Below are 19033 nucleotides of genomic sequence, written 5' to 3'. Positions count from 1 at the left end.
AGAATTATTACTTGTATATTGAGTCACCGGTATTAACCTGTCATTTTTTATAACGTTTATACGACATATTATTATAATAAATATAAATGACTTAAAGCGGCAAAAAATTGTTAAGATTATATTCTCTTCTCGTTGTACAAATTTGATCAAAATTTTTATATAACGTAATACTTTTAGCAAATAATATGTTCAATAAATAAATTTTGGAAAGCTTTAGCATTGTTGTTTAATCTCGCTGCTGCGCGAGATATGAATTATCAATGCCGCGTCTCAGAAATGCATTTACGCGACGCTTAGCGCAGGATACTCGGTAAAATTATCTGAATATAATATCTCCGGTACTTCGAAGTACCTAACAAAGAGATGCACTGAAAGTAGCGCGCACGTGCGAGTTTCTGGCAATCTCGGAGCGCTCGGAGAAATCGAGGGAGGCACCGGAGGTGTAATTACTTCACCGTCCGAGTGAGTTTTTACAATCTGTCTCTGGTTCGCCCAGTTTTTTTTCTGACGGTAAAGCGGTTCCGTGGTCGCGCGGAGTCGCCATAAGTTCGCCGACTGATGACGGTCAACGACCAGAAAATACGCGCGATTGTGCGAGCATTTTGTAGAAGAAGACCGCAAAGAAGAGCGCCTTGCGCACGATCGATCGGAGTCAATGGGTTTTCGACGACCCGCAGACCTAGATTTTCTGCCAGGCCGGTGCGATATGCGCCGTCACTTCTACAATATCGTCCACAGTTATCAAACTAAATTTATTTTACAAGCGCTGCATTCTTCTAATAAAATAAAACGCTGGAAAAATAATTTTTTTTCAATTTATAAATGTAAAATTGCACGCGTTCGGCGCATATCGAGCGTAATTATTAATTAGCGTTAGAAATAAAATACAATACGCACGTTTTTTCTATTTATTCGCATATGCTTTTAGTCTTGTTTTTTTTTTGCTTGTTCTTAACTAAATCTTTTTTACGGCAGAACTTGACCTTAATTTTAACAATAGCTTTATCGAATGTGGTGTCTTGAAGAATGATAGGTAGTTAATCATGAGTGAGATGTAGCTAAAGGAAATTAGAAAAAAAATCCTCGACGCAATCGTCACTTGTAGTTGCGGCCGTGAAATCAGGAGGAAAAAATTGCAGATTGCTGACGCACGTAGCAAGTGATGAGCCATTTTAATCGGTATGAATTTACGCTCCTCATATTCGTCCTTTTTTATTTTCCGTAATCAGCACCGATGAGCACGCCGAAGGGATTATTTCGGCGTGCGAGCGCTCGCGTTCGATCGGATCAACTTGCTCGATAACCGGCTGCTACCGATTTCCGACCGGCTTCACGTTTCGGCGGATAATTCGCTCCGCGTTGTCGCGGTACTCTCTTTTGCCCCGTCCGGCGCGAAGAGACGGCGGAAAGAATCGAAACTTTACCGTTACGTTCACCCAACTTGCACCGTAATTACTGTTGCCACTCGCTGTTGCAGACGGTCGGCCGGCGCATCGTTGAAATCGTTCCGCGACGGCTGCGGTGCCGCGCTCTCATACCGGTCGTATTTATAGAGAGTCCGGTTAAGGCCGTGGCGCCTAGATCCAGCTGATAGAAACGCGTACGAGTTACTTATGATGCCGATCTCGCGGAGCGTGTCGCGAGAAAAGAACCGTGCGAGATTGCGCCGCTCCGGTTTCGAACTTTCTGCCGGTGAATTCACGACGGGCTGATAACGCGGAACGGGTTTCGCGTGATAATATAGAACGGATTCGTGCGCGCATTACGGTTCGCGAATTTGAAAATGATACTTGACCGTTTGTCTCACGTTTCTTCACGCGTTACAATCTTCATACGGGTCTTATTCTGATTTCATTCGAGAGAGACATTTATCCTCGAATATCTCTGTTAAAAAATTACGCCGTAAAAATGTGGAGATTAGCGAATTATCGGTTCTTGACTCGTGAAGGTGCTTTCGAAAAATTGGCAGTTTCGCGAATTTGCGAGTTAAACAAAAAAGAGAGATAATGGCGGTGGATTGTTTGATTATCATAAGTGCAGGTTTATATCGAGAAGCGCAGGAATAAATGGAGTATTAAAGCCACGCGAAGATGTGCAAACATGTCTCGTTAACACGCAGCGCTTCTTCCGCTAAAGATCCATGAGAAACCAATCACTAAGCTTGCAATTATTTCCCGGAAGTTGTTTTACGTCCAAATAGCACAGTGAGTCATAATTTTTGTTAAAGCCAAACCTGTTTTGATGTTTATTCACGGCTATCATCCGCCGAGTACAAGTGTGTTATACAAATGAACAAACAGGAATGCGTCATGTTACAACATTTTGAGACTATTATCGAATGTTATTATTATCCGCAGCGTTTATTCGTAGTGGTTTAAAGTGTTCGAAGAATCCGCGCTTCTTCCTCGCGCTGTGTATTGAACATGACAAGGCAGCATAAATCATTAATGGCAACACATTTATTAAATAACGATTAAACACGCGCCGCTCATTTTCCTCCCCTGAAAAAGAAAATTGTGTTTTAATCGATGTGAATACGTGAGCTGTCGACAATAAGACGATCTTGAACGTAATAACTTACCAGCTTCCAGAAGAAGATTGCGCCGAAGCGGATGATTGAGAGTACGATCCGCCTCCTCCATAACCGCCGCCGCTAAAGAAATAAAGAATCGTGATTAGTAAAATATTAAATCAATTTTTAATATAAGCAGTATAATAAATTAAACCATACAAATGTTAGCCAGCCGAGAGATGTTTGCAGATAAAAATTTACAATAATTCTAAAGATCTTAAGATCTGGACTCTAATGTCGTTGAACAATGACGTTGATATTCAAATTAAATTAGTTTCCTTCTCTTGGTTGATAATTGTATGCTTTTCAGCACAATCCACGTACGTTTAGTTCTTGCGTTTAATATTATATTACTTACCCGCAAGTATTACAACCGCCGCCGCCGCCGCTCGGATATCCACCGCCTCCATAAGGCTGTTTGCCTCCTCCATAACCACCTCTATGACCACCTCCTGCAATAGGTATGACTACAACTGGTACTACAACTGCTGTCCGATACCCTACAAAGCGTGCCCCTGTTAAGCTCCATCACAGCGAGATTGCAATAGCAATGCATTAATTCTTAATTAATATGCGTTGTATTAGATCTCCCATTTGTTAATATAATTAATTCGCAAATTCCACAGCTTAAACTCGATTGCGTCGAGAAGAGCCAAGCGAGCGAGAAATATTCTTTGTTATTCTTGACAAAAAAAAAGTGTCAAGAATCTCAAAAAATTTCGAGAAAAGTGCACAGCAAATAACTCGCAACAACCAATGCAATATTTTGACGCAATTCATGAGTGATTAGTATATCAAAATTGGCGAATTTATTTATCCGCGTTAGCTGTATTGCTTATTAGTACTATCGTCCTGCCCGATTAGAACCCCAAATTAAATCCCAACTCACCTCCACCACCATGACCACCATAATGACCACCATAATGACCACCACCTCTACGAGGATAATATCCTCCTCTCGGATACCCACCGTATCCGCCTCCGCCTCCGCCGCACTTCATGCAGACGGTCCTCTTCTTGCGATCTTTCGTCGCATCGCCCGGTTTCGCAGCCGCATCCACCATACTCTGCGCCTCAAACTTATGCAACTTCACCCTGAGCAATTTATCCTTGTTCAGGTCGATCTTGTCGACCTTGATTCCTTTGTTTTCCAATCCCTCCGCAAATTCGTCGAGGTCGGCGGCTGAGCGTTTCTTTTCCTCGTCTTCATCGTCTACCAGTAAGAGAACAGTAGCGAACGGCTCTGCAAGAGTGCACTTGTCAGTCGGTTGTTTTGTCTCTGAGAATTGCTTAGATTCTGTTCGCACTTACGCATCATTTCACGACGTACTTTTCACTTTTAATTAGTAAGAATTCTAATTAAATTTATTATTGAGAAGAGTCTTGGTGAGATATGAAATGCTTCATGTTCGTTGATCTACACTTACCCGCTATTTCAGGTACAGCTTCGATGACATCATTCTCAAAGATTTCCTCCGACGTATTGCCGCTGCTATTCTTCACAGCATACAAATTAATTATGTAAAGTGTAGCATGGTGTTCTTTCTCGTCTAATGGCGGCGGCTGCAGCTCGGTTGACAGTGTGTGTTCTTCGTGTGTATTTACAGTCAACTCTGATAACGACGTAAAAAATAAATTAATCACTACGTGAATAGAAATAAGAAGATTACGACGATCGACGCGTAGAGGGAGAGAGAGAGAGAGTATAAAGAATTTTAAATCAGTTGCGATTGGATTTATTCCACAGCTGATATATCCTGACATCACTGTTATTTCCGAAGACAAACATCTTGTATGTTGCATAAAAATAGATCATGAAACTCGCACTTTTTAACTTCTTTAAAGCAATATTTATAAGACGAATAAAGAGAGAATTATTTAAGCAATAGAAATCTTGCAAATATTTTTTCTTTAAATTGGTATAGTCTTTGAAACGTTAATATTATTTAACATTTATGTTATTAATGATATTTATCACATTAATGACATTTATGACACAAATGACATTAACGACATTTAAAATTTATATCATTAATTTCTGCGATCACTTGCATTTATTTTTCAAGTTCTTATAACATTGCAAATTATTTGTTAATTAAGATTTAAAAAGTTTTGCTTAAAATGAATTATTCTTAAACTAGAATTAAATTAGTAGAAAGTGAAAAAATTTAAATAGATCTCCAAAAAGTCGAAGCACATAATTACAAAAATAAAAACACCACATTTACAAAAAAAATTGACAACATTATCTCTCTATTTTTTGTTATCTTTGTTTAATGAATAATACAATTTCTCACCTGGAGAAGACGGTGGTGGAGGCGGTGGCAACCCTGAAAGTGACGCGACGAGTGAAAACAAGAGCACTAAGCCAAGAGCACGAACAGCCATCGTGAGGGTGTTCGGTGTTCTGTAGATGCACTGCATGTCGATCCTTTAATCTCGCCGCTTTTATAGTCATCTGTCCGACGCGCGTTTGATCCTGATGTAATTATGTAACGCGGAACCACCTCCATTGCTTGTCCGCTGCGCGCTGCACACCGCGCCGACGCTAATTTTTGGATTTTCCGAGGGAATCCCCCGCTAATGCATGCGCGTCTGAAACAGTTTTCTTCGAGATAAAGATATAATTATATGCAAGCAAGAACGAATATACAAGGCAAATATCGAATAAATTTGTTAGCAAGGATACAGTATGTAAAATGCGGAAATGCTCATTTTCGTTATCGCATCGATGATTATGCCATATCAACAAGAAAATGCATTGAGATCGTATTTTTTTAAATATATTGCGTTTAAAATAAATTTATAAATTTACTTTATATTTGCGATACGTTTACAAAATTATACTTATCTTTAACGTACATAGTAATAAGAACATGAATAATAAATAACAAGATTATGATTATGAAAGTCAATACAGAAATTAATACTGCCAATTAAGGCTTTTTATTAAGGCGATGTTGAATAATGAGAAAACGATAAAAACAGTATGAAAGCACGAGACATCTGATCTATTATAGAAGTACTAAAATCTGTTAATAAACGACTACCGAGAGAAGCCGCATCACTCGGTAATGTACCTCCTCCGAACAGTGTTATTACGCATAATAAGTATATATAAGCAGACATGTTCTTTTATTCATCAGCTCTTATGATTAACTGCTAACAATCTTTAACTATTCATTTTTTTGTACTATTATCACATTATTTTCCTCGCATAAGGGCAGACGCGTAAGATTATTCTAGATGATTATAAATTATATCTAAAATATAAAAATGTTTATCGGTAACGAATATGGAAACTGTCTCGCAACATCATGTCGTGTCTAGATACTTTAGCTAACAGTGGAATAATTCCCCGACATCCAGCTATTAGAGCAATTAAGCAGTTTCCATACATTAAACATGAACTAATGCACTTCAGGATTTTCCAACTCGAGCATATACATCCTCTGATAATAAGCGGTATGACTGTCACGTTTTAATCACACCTTATCGACTCATGTCTCTTGCAGAATACACTGTAAAATAAACAAAAATCCCGTAGTTTATCTTTATTTTATTTATTTTCTAAAATTAACTAAAATTTTCTTAACACTATAATTTCGAGTATCTTTTAATGAGAAAATAATGGATGCATTAGCAAAAACAAGCGCCACTCTTATTAATTTATATGACATGTAATGTTTAAATGACATGTATATTTAGTAGTTTAATTTCACGCCGATTAGTCGCGTCAAAATTGTTAATTCCTTCGATGATTATTAGCTTTGAGATCACGATCGAGTTGTATATGCAAATCCAGTTAATATTTCCTGTTTGTTTCTCAGATTTAAGATTAAACTTGTGTGCGTTGCGTTCGCCAATCATTATTCGTTATTGCGTGTCAATTTTGCTTTTGTAAATTTAAATGTAAATTTTTACATATTCCGTCATCAATCATGAGCATATCGTTTAAAAACATCGATTTCCGAGTTTCCGAGTATTTGAAAGGAATTTATGACGCAATAGCATGTAGCTAAATTATCTTTTTTTTTTAAATTATATGTTTTTAAAATATAACTCATATAATGTTACAGCAAAAAAATTATGCTAATATATGTTTTTTTTGTGGCGACGAGTACTAGTAACTGTAATTAGACCTCGTATAGTTTGCAATTGTAATTTGTAGAATTCTGTTTTGCATAAAGTAGAAACCGGTTGAACAGTTATAACAAATGATAACAAATTGCAACACATAATAATATGACAAACGTTTTTGACTACAAAATCGATATTTTACACATTTAACGGAGCCAATGAGCTGTTTGATTAATAATATTATTAATCGAGATGATTACGGCATCATTAAATTATGTTTGTATCAAAATTTTTTTTCTTTACAAACCGATAACAAATTCGAAACAAACAACTAAATAAATAATAAATTAATGCTGATAATAAATTGCCATTCTGCGCTGTATTCTTATCGTTGTATTCGTCACAAACATGTCACAATATATCAATTTAATTTCTTTTTTCGACAATTCCTCACTTACGTCATTAATAATATCATTCGCGTACATACAAGCGGAAATAATCGGATTTACTGAGAAAATGTAGCTTGCAGATTTGATAATTACTTACGGCTATTGTTACGGAGAACAATCTGATGATCGGTTTCTCTTTCGAATTGTGCGTAACTAAAACCACACGAGTCACCGACAACGCAACTCATCTTCCTGTTGACCATAAAAGAATGCGGAGTTCGTTTAGCCTTGGCTGATCAGTTCCAGACACAATAATCGCTTCGATGATGAGAATCATAATAAAAATCCCTTTGTAGGTAGAAACAGAGAGTTTTGACGATACGTCAATTAATCACAGAACATATAAATTTCATAATAACTTAATAAAATGCGATATTGCTTCAAAATATTCCAAGTGCATACATTGACATTAATTAAAATATATATTGTTCACTATTGCTGGGATTAGGAACTTTAATAGCAATTGTCTATTCATTATTGAGTTATCTGCAATAGTTGTTAAACATCTAGCAGATATATCTACATAATTGTTGCGCATAATGCACGCGAATCTTTCGCGGAAACAAATTTACTCCGAAAGAATTAGGGAATAACGCTTTACGTATGCGCTCATTTATTTTCATGATTATTTTCACGATTCACGTATATATATAGCATTATCGAAGATTGTCGGCCTTTGGATTTAATGAGTGCACAAAAAAATCATGAAAGTTAAATTAGATGGAAACATGTAATTATTGTATGTATGCATAACTATGCAAACAATTTTTAAATGTAGTATGTCTAACACATATATTTAATAATATATTTAAAAATGACAGAAGTATTTTTTTCTATTTTGTTTTATCAAGTGGAAATAATGATGTTCGAGAACTAAATATAGAAAAAATTCTTTGCTTATCGCAAACAATAATGTTTTAAGAGCTAAATGCGGAAAAAAATTGAACAATGCATATGTGGATACGATCTCTCGCTCGCGTGATACATGCACAATTATCTTGTAGCTTAGAAAATTAATTATGCGCTAAAATGTTGCGGGGATTTTTGCTCGGCTGTAAGCAACTTAGTCATTCGTTGCGGTCACTCATCGATAACTTTGTACAAATTAATTGAAAACGAAAAAAAAGTACGCGGTGCTGATTATTGGTCGTTACATGATCTTTCAGCCTTATTATATCTGTCATTATACCGTAGCATCATTAGCTAGCACATATTATCGAATAAAAATCTATTCATACGATTACCCCAACCTTGTGCCCCTTCGACAAACGTCATTCATTTATCGTTAATTGTTGCATATGAATAACCGAATCCCACAGATAACTCCCGACCGGTTCAAATTGTTAATTATTTTTGATGCGGGTTTTTGTGAGCCAAACTGAGACGAACGATGAGTCAGTGCTGAGACCTTGAATCGCATGGATGAACAGGTATTCCTCTTTGGCTTCGGAGATCCCGTAAATTTGATTATACTTTCACCGATGATATCTAATCCACCCGTCCCGCCACATTCCTAGATAACTAGTTTTACGAATCTTAGTTCATAATATATAGTTTTGAATGAAAAAAATGAGATCATTTTACATATAAAAATTTAACGCAATATGTAGAATTCATTTAATTGATTTCTATTGAACAAATATCGCAAACTTTTTTATATCGCAAAGACACTTATAAGCGCAATATGATTCTAAGAAGTCGAATGCATGGAAAAACATGTGCCTATTTGAATAATTAATTGTTCTCACCGACGTCTTAATGACACATGCATGAGGAAACAATATTCCATTACGCGTTCGTAAGTTTAACAAGTCAAAGCAGTCACTAATCTGAAAATTATTCTAATTGATATATTTTATTTAAAAATAAATAAAATGTATTTATCATTTCTTAAAAGTAATATATTAAGCAATTAAATAAAATTTTACATAAGTCTTTATAAACTATAAAAAAGAAATTTTTGCAATGCTTTATACAGCTACGTTATTGTTATATAACATATTTTTTGGAAAAACTATATTTGTTTTTTCTATTAAAATAATTAATTAATATTAAATCTTTATAATTAGTTATTAGTAAATATATATATATGTTTATTATGATATTATATTAGCTAGTATATTGGCGTATGTGCATTATTATTATTTAAACTTGCATACCATCCAATGATATTGTTAAACAATTAATATTTTATCGTTGATAAAATAGATTCACGTGAATTATGTTGTCGGTAGTTTCAAAGATGTCGCGATGAGCACAAGATCGAATCTTGATCTTGATCCTGCAAAAATAATTTAACTGCAAAGTCATTTGAACCATTTGAACCATCTGAGCTCACACACATATTTGTACACATTGTACAAACATATTGCAAATTACAAGAAAAACAGTTTAAAAATGCAAACAAAGAAACAAATAATTTTACAAGAGAGAAACCCGATTGACAAGACGGTCACGATCTCAGTGTCATCTTTTTTTATTAATAAATTAAAAAAATCTTGAGAAACTATTGCAATGCCTTCGCCTACTTTATGCGGAAATGAAGTCAAGTGATGTAATATATACAAAAATAAAAATTTATGACAATTGCCATATTAATTCATACTCGTAAGAGTAAACCTGACATCAAAAATTATTTATTTAATTAATAAAAATTAGAATCTTTATATAAAATATTTATTAGTTCTACCATATCTGTGATAAATATTTTATAACAATAAAAATATGTTATATAAATATGTAAAATATGTAAAATATGTAAAATATATAAAAAAATATGTTATATAAATATTATAGCTTTTATCTTTTAAATAAAATAAAACGAAAGTTTTAGTCTCTCAATCTCCATTTTTTATATCCGGTGATAATATTTTTCAATATAAATCACATAAATATAATTTTTCAAGAAAAGGATCTAAAAAGTTGTTTTATTTTTTATTTGCTCTCAGTATAATGCTTAAATGTTTTACTGATTTTTGGATTTACAGATATAATATCAAACTTTGATTCAGATGTTTCAAAAAATAAAGTTGCGTGATTACGAAATATGATTTTAATGTGACTTAACACAACTGTGGTTGTCTTTCTGATTTTGAATTGACCAGTGCTATGATTGATCTCACAAAACAATTCTTTACACAACTTCCTAATGTTACAATGACGAATAAGCTACAAAGACAATTAACTCTCACTAAATGAAAACTAGCACAATATATTAGAGTATACTCTGTATACAGTATACTCTGTATACCGAAGATGGTTGAAATTTCGATGGAAACGTTTATCATTATCATTATTGATTAAAAAAGAAAAATTTCTGACAATTGAGATCCTGCTTTGGCCTTCGATCTTCCTTACTCCATAATTATTATATTTTTTTAATCTTCTAATTTGAATTATATTATATTTATAATATTTAAATTCATCAACCAATTAAAAGGTGACCAGCTGTCCATCAGCGTTCTCATATGCGCGAGAATTTAATACGCAGAGTTTGTTGTTAAATATACATATGACGCGAATCTGGTATTAGCAGTCTACAGTATAAATGTCAGTGATCAGGCTCCGGTGTATCGTCCTAGCAACTCTGATTCTAGGTTCTAATGTAGCGTTCAGTGATGTGCATATACCGATTGTCATAATGTAGTGTTTATATTCTCGTGTGATAACGTCCAATTAAAAAGACAAATATGTCTTCCCTAGACATTTTACCGAACGAACTATTGCTAATAATTTTCAATTTATGTGATGTATATACTTTACTACAGCTCAGAAGTGTATGCAAAAAATTTGATAGAATATCAAGCTACGTCTTAAATAAAAAAAGTAACCGTTTGCTTATTACGAATCAGATGTCAGAAAAATTTCGTGAACGGTAAGTTAAACACATTGCTAAATTCTTATTTGTATTTCAATTTATTTTTGAATTTTCTTTGTAATCTGACGAACAAATTTTTTATAATTTTCACTTTATATTATTGTTCCTGCTCTGTCTTAAAATCACATGTTCGTAGATGATTCTCAGTATTATATTTCTACCAGTAACGACTTTTGCCAGTATATATATTTTTTATAATTTTTCTATTTGTCTCTACCGCGGTTTATTTACATCACATCTCCATTTTTTCATACACGCACATCAGCTCTAATGTACCCTCTCTTTCATTTCTTAATCAATAGCTATCAGAAATTTACACATTATATTTGTCGACGTTCTCTGTACTTTTGCGTAAAATAAATTGATAAAATCACACTCTTAGTCCTCATCAATGCAATTATTAATAGAAAAGTATTGTCAGATATCAAAAATATTTTTTTTTATATATAAAGTACAATACACGTTGATAAATTTTTTTCATACATATTAACGTTAAGTCATAGCTTTTTGTCGTATTTTTAATTCTGCAAAACTTGATTTTATTTTTAAAGCATGTCTTTTTGAAATACATTTTAGTATTTACATATTATCAGTGCGTAAAATATTCACGATTTGACATAAGATCGCATTGAAAAACGTACGTCTTATTTTCTTTTACAGATGTAAACCACCATTATCTTCGTATAATTCTAAATTTATTACGTTTTACAACTGGAAATTTGGAATACCTTTTAAACATGTCGTGAATAATTTAGGTCCTAGAGAAACTACGAGAGACATAAGAATAAACAAAAAATGCCTAAAAATGACTAAAAATACAATTTGGTTTTATGACACTGATATTCTTTCAGCTTGTAATCGTGCAGAAAGTGGTACCGTTACGGTCAACATAATACGTGGAACTTGTAATTGTGAATTTTCAAGCATTGCTGATTGCAATGACATAATTATAAGCGGCCACGTGTAAATATTTATTTTTAAATTTTGTTTAATGTTTATTTCTATTTTTTTTACAAAAATTCTTGCAGAGATGGTAGTATTAGGCATTGGAAAATTGAATCACGGAATAACATTAATAATCTTCAACAATTAAAAGCACATTCCAATGTATATGGTGAATACGTTTCGAACATAGAAGCAACAACGCAACATATTATATCAAGTTCTTCAAATTTAATTAAAGTAAGATTAAAAAATTTGGAATTATGCTATGTTAATGTTAAGTGTAGTAAAAAATCCGTTTTCGTTTAGGTACAAAAAAATACATATGAAGATGATGGTTCTGCGGAAGAAAGCGAAACAATTTATACAGGCAAGAAATTGATTCAGTCAATTTCATTAGACCCTAAAGGAACAAAAGTAGCTGCTAGTGCCGAAAAATCGCTTCTAATTTATGATATTAATAAAAAGTAAGTTATGTTTCAATTAATTAATTGATTTCTACAAATGTTCAATTTATCGTTGACTATGTTTGTACGAACACTATTATATGATCCGATTTAGTAATTATAATTCGTAATTATAACATAATAAGTTATATAACATACTGGTGAAAGCCGTAAAGGAACGGTAGTGGCCCACTGTAGAAAAGAGAGAGTTGCATTAGAGATAATCTGTCTGATGTCTGTCTTTGTTTTTTCAATATTCCCCATCATAACGGTAGTAAATGTGGAAAGAAAACAGATAGTCTACTATTGCAATCCTTTGGCCACAAACTACATATTAATTCTTACAGGAAAGGCTTACTCCAGTATATTATAGAGCTCGATGACGAGAGATGAGTTTGGTCTCTTTTCTCTAGTCTTCTAGGTTTTCACGTATATTTGGAATAATATAAAATAAACTAATATGAAGGTATTTTAGTTGTCTGGTAATGGATGAACTTATAAATAATAATATTTGTTCACAACTACTATGGGAAGATCCTCACACTATTCTCATGCTGTATGAACGTCAGATTCAAAAAATGGATACAAGGTAATAGATCTTATTGTTGACATTAATTGGCCATTCGATTTAATTATATTTGGTACTGTGATTTTAGAACATCAACATTTGTACGTACATGGAATACTTCTGTCCTACATAATAATCCTAAATTATATAGTTTCTCTTCTGATTATTTGTATACTATTATGACAGGAACTGATCTTGGTTCAGTACTTCTATGGGATCAAAGAATAAATGATTGCATTCGGGTTTGTATAACTTTTAAATTTTATGTGTCTTGTAATGACCTTTATTAATACCTTATTGTTAACTGTCTTAAAAATTTTCAGACGTATCAAATATCTATTAGCCGTTCCAACCCTGTACTTTCTGTGCAATTTGATAGCTTCCATATGTATACTATTACAGAACTAGAAGGGGTGAGTCAATTTTATTTTGGGGATGAAGTCACTTTTGACAGCGCTCAAAGGAAAAAGTATTTTAGCAAATTTATTTAAATAAGGAAACTTGATTAACAATTTTTCTACTACTATACTTTGATTGTTTACATAAATTATATACTTAATGTCATAAAGCAGAAAATAAATGCTATATCTTTGTGTGTAATATGTCTACTTCAAAAATCCATATTTCTTAAAATATAATATTAGCGTGTGCAAAATCTATTTGTCCGAAACAAAGAAAAGATTTTTAATTTTTTGCGCTGGCAATTAATTTAAAAACAAGTATGTCCAACCCGTCCAATAAACAACGTCTAAGTATTTATAAAGATAATTTTAAATAAAAGCAACAAATATGTTTCTTTAAAATAATTTTTATATAGACTACGTGTTACGCTCGTTATTCCTACATTTGGAACAAATAACAAATGACGTATTATGCGCGTTTTTTTCGCGTAAGAGATAGGAAACAATATTGGATTCGAGAAAAAATGTTATAATTGGTCAGATATAAATATATATAATTAGTTATGAAAAGATTCCATAACATATGTAATTTTATATGATCATATAAAATATTACTTGTTATCAGATTTTTTCATAATTAATTATATATATTGTATTTACATCTGAGCATATTATATCATTTTTTGAGGGGAGTTATAGTCGTACGTACGAATTATAAAAAATTTGAAAATTCTAAAAATTACGCATGTTCGCAGAAAAAATTTTTTAAAGAACAAATTGTTATAAAATAAAGACTGTACGTATAACAATAAAACATACTGTTAAAAATAATTTAATAAAAATTATAAATTAATTAGACCAAAACTGACTGGAATATGTGGCACATTAGTTTCATAAATTAAATTTTGAGAAAAACGCGATTAAAATTTTAGGGCCGGTTATTACCAACTTTTTGATAGACTAGAAACAAACATCAATAAATATCAGTTACTGTTGCATCAATATATATATCAGTAATTTGTTGATAATGATCACTTACAGCTTAAATTCTTATTATCAAGAAGTAATTTTACTCGTTAGTTCAACCATCAAATAAGGATTTCTGATATTTATTTTGGATAACCGAGAGGTAAAGTCTATCAAAAAATTAGTATAATCGAAAATTGTCAGACCGTATTTAACATTAAAAAGATATGTAAAAATGTTAAATATTCTTCAAATATTCTTTAGATTCGCATCATTACTTAATAATTGTGTAAACATTGCTAAATAAATACAATTCAGTAATTATTTTATATATTTCAGTTTGTACTTTAAAAGTTGTATTTTTACATTTTTAATTTTTAATTTTTTAATGGTATAAGTGTGTATATATATATATATATATATATATATATATATATATATACATAGATGTATGTATATATTTACTTATTTATTTATTATAATAAAAATAAATTATATTTGTTTAATCTTCTGATTCAAATTATATTATAATTATAACATTTAAAATCATCAACCAATTAAAAGGTGACTGCTGTCTATCATCATTCCCACATGCGCGAGAATTTAATACGTAGAGTTTGTTGTTACATATACATATGACGCGAGTCTGGTATTAGCAGTCTACAGTATAAATGTCAGTGATCAGGCTCCGGTGTATCGTCCTAGCAACTCTAATTCTAGGTTCTAGTGTAGCGTTCAGTGCGCATACCGATTGTACTACTGTAGTGTTCATATTCTCGTGTGATAGCGTCCAATTATAAAGACAAATATGTCTTCCCTAGACATTTTACCGGAAGAACTATTGGAAATAATTTTCAATTTATGTAATGTATATACTTTACTACAGCTCAGAAGTGTATGCAAAAGATTTGATAGAATATCAAGCTACGTCTTAAATGAAAAAAGTAACCGTTTGCTTATTACGAATCAAATGTCAGAAAAATTTCGTGAACGGTAAGTTAAACATAGCTTAATTCTTATTTGTATTTCAATTTATTTTTGAATTTTCTTTGAAATCCGTTGAACAGATATTTTATAATTTTCACTTTATATTATTGTTTCTGCACTGTCTTAAAATCACATGTTCGTAGATGATTTTCAGTATTATATTTCTACCAGTAACGACGTTTGCCAGTATATGTATTTTTTATAATTTTTCTATCTGTTTCTACCGCGGTTTATTTACATTACATCTCTATTCTTTCATACACGCACATCAGCGCTAATGTGCCATCTTTTTCATTTCTCAATCAATAGCTATCAGAAATTTACACATTATATTTGTCGACGTTCTCTGTATTTTTGCGTAAAATAAATCGATAAAATCACACTCTTAGTTTTCATCAATGCAATTATTAATAGAAAAGTATTGTCAGATATCAAAAATATTTTTTTTTTTTTATATAAAGTACAATACACGTTGATAAATTTTTTTCATACATATTGACGTTAAGTTATAGCTTTTTGTTGTATTTTTAATTCTGCAAAACTTGATTTTATTTTTAAAGCATGTCTTTTTGAAATACATTTTAGTATTTACATATTATCAGTACGTAAAATATTCACGATTTGACATAAGATCACATTGAAAAACGTACGTCTTATTTTCTTTTACAGATGTAAACCACCATTATCTTCGTATAATTCTAAATTTTTTACGCATTACAACTGGAAATATGGAATACCTTTTAAATATGTCGTGAATAGTTTAGGTCCCAGAGAAACTACGAGAGACATGAGAATAAACAAAAAATGCCTAAAAATGACAAAAAATACAATTTTGTTTTATGACAATGATATTCTTTCAGCTTGTAATCGTGCAGAAAGTGGTTCCATTACGGGCAACGTAATACGTGGAATTTGTAACTGTGAATTTTCAAGCATTGCTTATTGCAATGACATAATTATAAGCGGCCACGTGTAAATATTTATTTTTAAATTTTGTTTAATGTTTATTTTTATTTTTTTTACAAAAATTCTTGCAGAGATGGTAGTATTAGGCATTGGAGAATTGAATCACAAAATAACATTAATAATCTTCAACAATTAAAAGCACATTCCAATGTATATGATGAATACGTTTCGAACATAGAAGCAACAACGCAACAAATTATATCAAGTTCTTCAAATTTAATAAAGGTAAGATTAAAAAATTTGGAATTATGCTATGTTAATGTAGAATGTAGAATGTAAAAAGTCCGTTTTTGTTTAGATACAGAAAAATACATTTGAAGATTCTGCGGAAAAAAACGAACCGATTTATAAAGGCAAAAAATTCATTCAGTCAATTTCATTAGATCCTACAGAAAAAAAAGTTGCTGCTAGTACCGAAGAATCGTTTCTAATTTATAATATTGATGCAAAGTAAGTTATGTTTCAATTAATTAATCGATATCTACAAATATTTAATTAAACGTTGACTATGGTTATACAGACGCTATTATATGATCCGATTTACTAATTATAATTCGTAATTATAACTTAATGAGCTATATAATATCCTGGTGTAAACCTTAATGGAGCGGTTGTGGCCCACTGTGGAAAAGAGAGAACTATATTAGACGAGAAGTTCTGTCTGTTGTCTTTCTTCGTTTTTAATATCGCCCACCATAACGGTAGTAAATGTAGAAGGAAAACAGATAGTCCTCTATTGCATTCCTTTGGCCGCAAACTACATATTAATTCTTACAGGAAAGGCTTACTCCAGTATATTATATAGCTCGATGACGAGAGATGAGTTCGATCTCCTCTCTCTAGTCTTTTTGGTTTTCACATATATTTGGAATAATATGAAATAAACTAATGTGAAGGTATTTTAGTTGTCTGGTAATGGATAACCGTATAAATGATAATACTTGTTCACAACTACTATGGGAAGATCCTCACGCTATTCTCATGCTGTATGAACGTCAGATTAAAAAAATGGATACAAGGTAATAGATCTTATTGTTGACATTAATAGGCTATTTGATTTAATTATATTTGCTACTGTGATTTTAGAACACCAAACTTTGTACGTACATGGGATGCTTCTGTCTTACATAATAATCCTAAATTATATAGTTTCTCTTCAGATTATTTGTATACTATTATGACAGGGACTGATATTAATTCAGTACTTCTATGGGATCAAAGATTTAATTATTGCATTCGGGTTTGTATAACTTTTAAATTTTATGTGTCTTGTAATGACCTTTATTAATACCTTATTGTTAATTGTCTTCAAAATTTTCAGACGTATGAAATATCTTTTATCCGTTCCAACCCTGTACTTTCTGTGCAATTTGATAGCTCCCATATGTATGCTATTACAGAAACACAAGGTGTGATTCAACTTTATTTTGGGGATGGAGTCACTTTTAACAGCGCTCATAGGAAAAAATATTTTAACAAATTTATTTAAATAAAAAAACTTGATTAACAATTTTTCTACTACTATACTTTGATTGTTTACATAAATTATATACTTAATGTCATGAAACAGAAAATAAATGCTATATTTTTGTGTGTAATATGTCTACTTCTAAAATCCATATTTCTTAAAATATAATATTAGCGTGTGCAAAATCTATTTGTCCGAAACAAAGAAAAGATTTTTAATTTTTTGCGCTGGCAATTAATTTAAAAACAAGCATGTCCAACCCGTCCAATAAACAACGTCTAAGTATTTATAAAGATAATTTTAAATAAAAGCAACAAATATGTTTCTTTAAAATAATTTTTATATAGACTACGTGTTACGCTCGTTATTCCTACATTTGGAACAAATAACAAATGACGTGTTATGCGCGTTTTTTTCGCGTAAGAGATAGGAAACAATATTGGATTCGAGAAAAAATGTTATAATTGGTCAGATATAAATATATATAATTAGTTATGAAAAGATTCCATAACATATGTAATTTTATATGATCATATAAAATATTACTTGTTATCAGATTTTTTCATAATTAATTATATATATTGTATTTACATCTGAGCATATTATATCATTTTTTGAGGGGAGTTATAGTCGTACGTACGAATTATAAAAAATTTGAAAATTCTAAAAATTACGCATGTTCGCAGAAAAAATTTTTTAAAGAACAAATTGTTATAAAATAAAGACTGTACGTATAACAATAAAACATACTGTTAAAAATAATTTAATAAAAATTATAAATTAATTAGACCAAAACTGACTGGAATATGTGGCACATTAGTTTCATAAATTAAATTTTGAGAAAAACGCGATTAAAATTTTAGGGCCGGTTATTACCAACTTTTTGATAGACTAGAAACAAACATCAATAAATATCAGTTACTGTTGCATCAATATATATATCAGTAATTTGTTGATAATGATCACTTACAGCTTAAATTCTTATTATCAAGAAGTAATTTTACTCGTTAGTTCAACCATCAAATAAGGATTTCTGATATTTATTTTGGATAACCGAGAGGTAAAGTCTATCAAAAAATTAGTATAATCGAAAATTGTCAGACCGTATTTAACATTAAAAAGATATGTAAAAATGTTAAATATTCTTCAAATATTCTTTAGATTCGCATCATTACTTAATAATTGTGTAAACATTGCTAAATAAATACAATTCAGTAATTATTTTATATATTTCAGTTTGTACTTTAAAAGTTGTATTTTTACATTTTTAATTTTTAATTTTTTAATGGTATAAGTGTATATATAGTATAT

At 31.4% G+C, this 19033-nt stretch overlaps 2 protein-coding genes across 5 annotated transcripts; one reads left to right on the top strand and one right to left on the bottom strand.

Annotated features, from left to right (window-relative positions):
• Positions 1-894: 894 nt before the first annotated feature.
• LOC105677331 (heterogeneous nuclear ribonucleoprotein 87F) lies at positions 895-5030 on the bottom strand. 4 transcript variants are annotated; one of them, XM_067350251.1, is made up of 6 exons: positions 4870-5030; positions 4000-4185; positions 3462-3815; positions 2931-3072; positions 2582-2653; positions 895-2501 (listed from the first exon to the last, which is right to left on the bottom strand). In XM_067350251.1, exons 1-6 carry the CDS (start codon positions 4994-4996, stop codon positions 2489-2491), a joined length of 894 nt encoding a protein of 297 aa, XP_067206352.1. In that variant the 5' UTR covers positions 4997-5030; the 3' UTR covers positions 895-2488. The 4 variants fall into 4 exon arrangements, with proteins under 4 accessions (XP_067206352.1, XP_067206354.1, XP_012231311.1 ...); XM_067350253.1 differs by having other exon boundaries at positions 2931-3024; XM_012375888.2 differs by having other exon boundaries at positions 3543-3815.
• Positions 5031-10542: 5512 nt separating this feature from the next.
• LOC105677329 (uncharacterized) lies at positions 10543-18940 on the top strand. Its single transcript, XM_067349327.1, has 14 exons — positions 10543-10975; positions 11639-11941; positions 12007-12160; positions 12230-12387; positions 12842-12955; positions 13023-13176; positions 13258-13416; positions 15089-15294; positions 15958-16260; positions 16326-16479; positions 16553-16704; positions 17151-17273; positions 17341-17494; positions 17576-18940. The coding sequence occupies exons 1-14, from the start codon at positions 10791-10793 to the stop codon at positions 17741-17743; spliced, it is 2487 nt and encodes an 828-aa protein (XP_067205428.1). The 5' UTR covers positions 10543-10790; the 3' UTR covers positions 17744-18940.
• The last annotated feature ends 93 nt before the right edge of the window (positions 18941-19033 follow it).

Source organism: Linepithema humile, chromosome 2 (assembly GCF_040581485.1).
Source record: "Linepithema humile isolate Giens D197 chromosome 2, Lhum_UNIL_v1.0, whole genome shotgun sequence".
NCBI lineage: Eukaryota > Metazoa > Arthropoda > Insecta > Hymenoptera > Formicidae > Linepithema > Linepithema humile.
The sequence above is the reverse complement of the archived record's forward strand: the minus strand, read 5'-3'. Positions and strand labels throughout refer to the sequence as shown.

Coding starts and splice junctions, on each gene's coding strand:
- LOC105677331 (XM_067350251.1), bottom strand. CDS start 4,996: ATGCAGTGCATCTACAGAACACCGAACACCCTCACGATGGCTGTTCGT. Junction 3,816..3,999: donor AGCTGTACCTGAAATAGCGG/GTAAGTGTAGAT, acceptor GCACTCTTGCAG/AGCCGTTCGCTACTGTTCTC. Junction 2,654..2,930: donor GGCGGTTGTAATACTTGCGG/GTAAGTAATATA, acceptor TTATTTCTTTAG/CGGCGGCGGTTATGGAGGAG.
- LOC105677329 (XM_067349327.1), top strand. CDS start 10,791: ATGTCTTCCCTAGACATTTTACCGAACGAACTATTGCTAATAATTTTC. Junction 13,417..15,088: donor GGAAAAAGTATTTTAGCAAA/TTTATTTAAATA, acceptor CTCGTGTGATAG/CGTCCAATTATAAAGACAAA. Junction 15,295..15,957: donor TCAGAAAAATTTCGTGAACG/GTAAGTTAAACA, acceptor TTTCTTTTACAG/ATGTAAACCACCATTATCTT.